The sequence below is a fragment of the Papaver somniferum genome, chromosome 6 (assembly GCF_003573695.1).
Source record: "Papaver somniferum cultivar HN1 chromosome 6, ASM357369v1, whole genome shotgun sequence".
Taxonomy (NCBI): Eukaryota; Viridiplantae; Streptophyta; class Magnoliopsida; order Ranunculales; family Papaveraceae; genus Papaver; species Papaver somniferum.
This window is the reverse complement of record NC_039363.1, coordinates 110,901,595-110,908,398: the sequence shown is the minus strand read 5'-3', so window position 1 is coordinate 110,908,398 and position 6,804 is coordinate 110,901,595. Positions and strand designations below refer to the sequence as shown.

General features: G+C 34.5%; 1 protein-coding gene across 1 annotated transcript; it reads right to left on the bottom strand.

Annotated features, from left to right (window-relative positions):
* Window positions 1-3,751: 3,751 nt before the first annotated feature.
* On the bottom strand, window positions 3,752-6,520 carry LOC113291306. The gene is made up of 5 exons (XM_026540855.1): window positions 5,991-6,520; window positions 4,977-5,551; window positions 4,526-4,669; window positions 4,142-4,475; window positions 3,752-4,058 (listed from the first exon to the last, which is right to left on the bottom strand). Exons 1-5 carry the CDS (start codon window positions 6,518-6,520, stop codon window positions 3,752-3,754), a joined length of 1,890 nt encoding a protein of 629 aa, XP_026396640.1.
* Between the last annotated feature and the right edge of the window lie 284 nt (window positions 6,521-6,804).

Genomic DNA, 6,804 nt, shown 5'->3' with positions numbered 1-6,804 from the left:
TTGCTTAGATCTTATAGAAGTATATAAGATACAATCGATGCAAAAACGATTTGATTCACTCAAATGGATTAATGAACTTTATAGCCACGGTTTGCAAACTTGCATTCCTTAGTTTATATAAGTTTAAGTTCACGAATAATCGTTTTTAGAAAATAACCAACTTAAGTACGCGGACTGGTACGCAGACTTAAGTATCCGAAATAAGTTTGTAAACAGTTCACAAACTCCAACAGAAATTCTCGGGAAGAGAACCTCCGACAGTACGCGGACTCTAGTTCCGGATTTCCTGAGCAGCAAAGTACGCATAATTTGGTTCCAGGAATTAGGACTTATACATGTATGAGTTACCACACAATGCTTATATCCAATCATGGTTATATAATCTAAACTCTCATTTCAATCATTGAAACATTTTTAGAGGACGTTATATAGTTGTTGTTCACATACTATTTTTCGTCAAAGCAATTTTCAAGTAATTGAAACTTAACATGACTTTCGTCACTAGTAAAGATGAACTTGGACAAAGCGAAAGCTTACCAACACATATTTCGAGAAAAAGATAAGCGAGATAAACTCGGCTCGAAATATCAAATGTGTATAATCAAAGTCTATATAGCAAAATGACTTTTGTCTCAAGATAGGAGATAAAGTAGATAGACTTTTGAGTGATAGATAAGTTCAAGTCTCCACATACCTTTTAGTTGATGAAGTTCCACCAGTTCCTTGAGTAGTTCTTCGTCTTTGTATGATGATCGCCGTGGAGTCTTGAGCTCAACTACACTTTCTATCCTAGTCTGAGACTTAGCTATAAGTAGACTAGAAATCAAGATTTATAGTTTTGATCACTAACATTGACAAACATGCTTGAGATAGCAACGCATGCGAGTTCGGCCGAGCAGTGCTCTAACAATCTCCCCCTTTGTCAATTTTAGTGACAAAACTATCAATACATATGGAATACAAAAATAGATAAATAAACTTTTGTAACTTCTCTTCCACATGCCTGATCTTCTTGGTTCTTCAAGATTACTCGAAATCTTCGTCACTTCCAAGTACTCCAATGATCCCAAAGGTTGTAAGTTTAGTATCACCGTTGTTGAAAATCCGTAGTCATAACAATGAGAAAACAAGAATTCGCAATCATTGTTATACATTTTCATAGTATTATTACACAACATCAAAGTTCAATTGTATCACAACTTCGAAAACAATAATATAGTGATATCTATCACTCCCCCTTAATCAATACTCAATCTCACATGGAAACCACTCCCCCTTACGTAATGATCCGAAAACCATATGTATTTGTAGTGTGAACTACACATTAATTCTCCCCCTTTTTGTCAATAAAATTGGCAAAGGTATGAAAACTAGTGGGATCCTAATGAAATTTCCATAGAGACATTTCATGACCAAAAGAAAGCACATATCAACTTTTTAGATACCATCATATAGCCAAAGCTAAATGCATTCATCAAGGAGTTTATAAAGATACAAGATAACCCCTATAATATTCCACAGCCGCACTCCCCACAAAGATTTAGCAATTAAGAACAAGTTCAATTAAGAACTCTCCCCCATAAAATGTCATTCCCTAAAGAACAACAAGAGAGACCTTACTTTCACAAGAAAAGAAGGATTTCTTTGGACATAACAAATCACATACGAATATGAATTTAAATTAACCACAAGAAAACCCATGTTAAATGCTCAACATAAGCGAACTTATGGAGCCGTATAGTATATACATAAAATATGGATCAGGGAAGATCAATACTGCGGAAAGGATTCGATCTATTTTCCATCACTATTTGCACAATGGCATACAATAGACATAATCCTCGTAAATAAAAGTTCATCCTATATTCCATCAATATTTGCATAATGACATAATAGGCTTAACACTTTTGTAATGTCAAAAGTTCATTCATTCTCTTATCAATACATGCATATCGACATACGAAAAACTTAACTTTGACAAGGTATGCGATAATCATAGTTCATGGACGCAAACACACATATCCCATAAGTTTGCAATATATAAAACCATAAAGATTAATACAGCAAAAATCATCTTCCAAACAACTTTTTAGAATTTAAGCAAATAAATCTAAAAACAATAAAGATTAAAACATTGGACATAGCTATGTGTAATCACAATAATGGCTATTCCAAACTCTAGTTATTCTTCCTAAAAAAACACAAGAATAAAATTCTTATAAGAAGATTTACTAGACAAAATAAAAACACAAATTACTTATCATCTTCATCATCATAAGCACTCCAAGATGCTTAAATCATGTTCAATTTCTCCTTGAGCTCGGGACACTTAGTTGCAACCAACGACAATTTTTCTTGCACGCACTTCACCCTTGCATTGACCTTACACACACCCTTGTGAATTTTTTGAAGAAGATTCAAGGTGGTAGGATCACAAGAATCATTTCTTTGTCTTTTGCACACATTCTCCCTTATACGTTTGAAAGTACAGGGACGAACAGGTTTGGGAACCCCAAGAGAATTTCCAATTGAATCAGAACCACGTTCAAGGAAAATTTGACTAATCAAGCAAGGGTAACCTAACTTCTTGTTGGGTGAAGCCATCTATGTCATTTGAAAGATGACGAAGCCACAGATATCGAGACTCGGAACACCCAATTCAAGGAAATAGACCAATTCCACTCACGACTCTACGGAGAATTCTCAATTGTGGAGGGACAACAATTAGAGATACCAAGTTTTCTAAAATCCATTAAGGCCACACTAAGAACATTAGTAGGAAACTTTCCTTGATTCCACGTAACTTTCTTACCACAAAGATCAAGAGATATCTCTTCATGCGATGGTCGTTCCTCACTTGGCCTAGGTAGACGAACATTACCCAACGGAATTTTGGTAGTCTTCGAAATCAACTCTTTATTAACAAGAAACCTTTCTCTATTTAACATGGTTTTGAATTCCATTTTTCCGAGATCAACATCATAAATGTTTGCATAGAAAATTCTTGTGAGAGTATCAAATCCTTAACCAAGACCATCAAAGATGTTTCCAAGTTTGAATTTTTCAAATCAAACTAAATCCTCTTTATGTCCACTAGAAAAATTCAATTTCTTTTGTAAAATAAAACCCATAGATGAAATCCTTTCAAAAACATTAGCACAAGAATCATTGACAAACCTAATCCTAAGAGAATTTTGGTCCAAAGGAAGATTCATGCTAGAAGAACTCAAGCCTTTTGAAATTCTTTTTGAAACCTTAAAATTCATCATGAGATCTAGAAATTGGAAGGAACCAAGAGGAAATTACTTACTTGGAATGAACCTTGAACACTATTACTTTTAATCTTCCTCCAAAGAAGTTTCAATAGTGGAAACACAAGAACCCTAGAGCGTTCACGTACGCGGACTGATGGGATGAAGAAGAAGGTGCGCGTACTTATTTTTTATAAGACCCATTAATGGGCTTGGACCCGTTTATGAACTGCGACCCACAAAGAGAACGTGGGATTTTCTTTTAAGTTCGCACATCAAGGTTGTGCATCCCATGACAACACAATTTTTGAGCGGAGTATATAAACCAGTATTTTGAAATCCATGATAATATCCACCCAAGGTAAACCAAGCACAAAATCCATGCTAATATCCACCCAAGGAGCTTCAGGAATTGGAAGTGGAATATACAAACCAGTGTTTTGAATATTACCTTTAGACTGTTGACAAATCATGCATTTTTGTATGTACTTTTGAACGTCTCATTTAAGAGAAGGACAGAAATAACGTTCTTCAATCAAAGCTATAGTATTATCACGTCCAAAATGTCCACCAAGGCCACTTCCATGTAATTCTTGTATAAGATGAAGACGCAAAGAACAATGTGGAATACACGAACGATTCCCTTTAAAAATAAAACCATCTTGAATAAGATAATCGTCAACACTTCCTGTTGAAGACCCACACTTTTCCCATAAATTCTTAAAATATTTGTCTTTACCATAAATATCTTTCAAGAAATCAAAAGCTAAAGTCTCATGTTTAAGAGTAACTAGAAGATGAGCTCTTCTACTCAAAGCATCAGATACTTGATTAAGTTTTCCACTTTGACGTTTAATGGAAAAAGTATATTGATTGATAGTGATAACCACCTATCATGCATCCTATTCACCTTTGCTGAAGTTTTCAAAAACTTGAGAGCTTGATTATCATTGTTGACAACAAAATCACTGTGAATAAGATAAAGATGCCAATTCTTAAGAGCTTGAACTAAAGCAACTAATTCTAACTCATAAGTAGACCACTTCTTTCTTGTATCTGAATTATTTTCACTATAGTAATCGCTTGGATGTCCTTCTTGAGATAACACAACACCAATGCCAATTATAGAAGCATCACAATGAATCTCAAATGGTTTATCAAAATTTGGCATGGCAAGAACAGGTGCGCTACACAGTTTTTCTTTGAGTAGATTAAAGCTTTTATCTGCTTATTCAGTTCATTCAAAGTATGTTGTTTCAAACAATCTGTCAAACCAGTTGCAATAGTGCTAAAATTCCTCACAAATCTTCTATAGAAAGATGTGAGACCAAGAAAACTGTGTACTTCACGTATAGAAGTGGAAGTAGGCCAATAAACAATTGCTTTGATCTTAGAATGATCCACATAAATACTAGTATCTGACACAACATATCCCAAGAAAGTGACTTTGTTTATAAAAAAATGTGCACTTCCTTAAGTTCACATATAAAATATTATCTTGTAAAGCCTTAAACACTTGAGATAAATGTGAAATATGCTCTTCTTCATTGTTGCTAAAAATCAGTATGTCATCAAAATATACTATGACAAACTTTGCAAGAAAAGGTTGCAAAACTTGATTCATTAGACGCATAAAAGTACTAGGAGCATCAGATAAACCAAAAGGCATTATTAACCATTCATATAAACCTTCCTTTGTCTTGAATTATGTTTTCTACTCATCACCTTCACGGATATGAATTTGATGATACCCACTACGCAAATCAAGCTTGGTAAAGACTTTAGCACCAAAAAACGTATCAATCATGTCATCAATTCTTGGTGTAGGAAACCTATATGGTATAGTAAGTCTGTTTAAAGCTCTACAGTCTATACACATACGATATCCACCATCTTTTTTGTCTACTAAAAAGGTTGGACTATCACAAGGACTTTTGCTTAGTCTTATTAAACCTTTTTGTAACAAATCATCAACTTGACCTTGTAATATCTCATGTTCTTTAGGACTTAACCTATAATGAGGTTGATTAGGAATAAAACTTCCAGGTATAAAGTCTATTTGATGTTGTAGAATTTTTAATGGAGGTAAAACATTTGGTAACTCAGTAAGAAGTAAGTCACTAAAAGAAGACAATAAAGGTTGTACCTTGTCTGGAATCTCCACCATAGGTTTAGTAACTTCATGAGAGCTCAAAGAATTAGTATTCAAAGATTGAACAATAGTAGCTACTAACGCAGTTGTCTTCTTGTCTGCTGGTTCTTTGAGAGAAGAAGAAGATTGTAAAGGCCACAAGTAAATCCTTCATGAACAAAGGTATAAGTATTCTCATAACAATTATGAACTGCACAAATGTCATATTTCCATTGTCTTCCCAATATACGCTCGCTGCATTCATGTTAATAACATCACATAATGCATAATCTGAATATCCAGGGAAAGAAAACTTTACCAAACATTGATGAGTAATCTGTTGAGTGGAAGAGTTGTTTATCCAACCAGCTGAGTATGGTTTTGGATGAAGAGTAACAGTTAAACCAAGTTTCTCAACTAATATTGCAGAAACCTAGTTTTCTGTACTTCCATTGTCAATGATCATGTTGCAAAGTTTCTCTTCAATGAAACAATGAGACTTGAAAATACTATGTATTTGAGTAGGACATGGTTCAGTGATTAATATTGGTCGAACTACTCCAAGAAAATCAGCATCATAAGTCTCATGTTATTGTAAATAATTTAACTGATCATCTCCTAATTCTTCTTCTGCTTGTGTTTCTTCTTGAGTTTCATTAATGTAAGCATGAAACTTGCGACAATCACTAGAAGTATGGCCAGTTTGGTTGCACTTGTTACATTTATCTCCTCGAAACTTTGAATAAGGATTAGAGGGTTTAGACGATGGTGGAAAGTTTTGTTGAAATTGATTACCTCTAGTATTGCGAGCAAAATCTCGTTGCGGATTAGCCTGAGGTAGCTTAGCAGATGATATATTCATCATTGGAGCATTGTCTGCAGGAACAGATGTTGTTTGGTGTTGCTGATATGGTTGGCTTGCACTTCTGTCATGTGGATCAACAAAGATAGTTGACCCATGTGAATATGGATCAACAAAGACTGTTGAATCCTTTTCACTTTGGTAACCATAAGAAGAATTATATGGTCCGACAGATTTATAATAATATTGATAACGAGCTTGTCGTGGATTTGCTTGTCTAGAAGTACTGAGGACACGCCTTTCAATTTTAATGGCTTGTTGTATAGCTTCAACCATAGTATACACGGATTGTGTCATCCCCTGTTGAATTAAGTTGTTCAAACCATCTATAAAACGCGCAACTAACTGCTCTTAAGTCTCATTCACTTGGTTACGGGGAACTAAAATGTAAAATTTAGCTACATATTCTTCAACCATCCTAGCTCCTTGTCGACAGTTTTGCAGTTTGAGAAACAGTTGCTGCATATAATCTTTAGATAAAAACTTATCTCTTAACAGGTCTCTCATTCTTTTCCAAGTATGTATAGGAGGTTTGAGATATTTTCTACGATCATCACAAA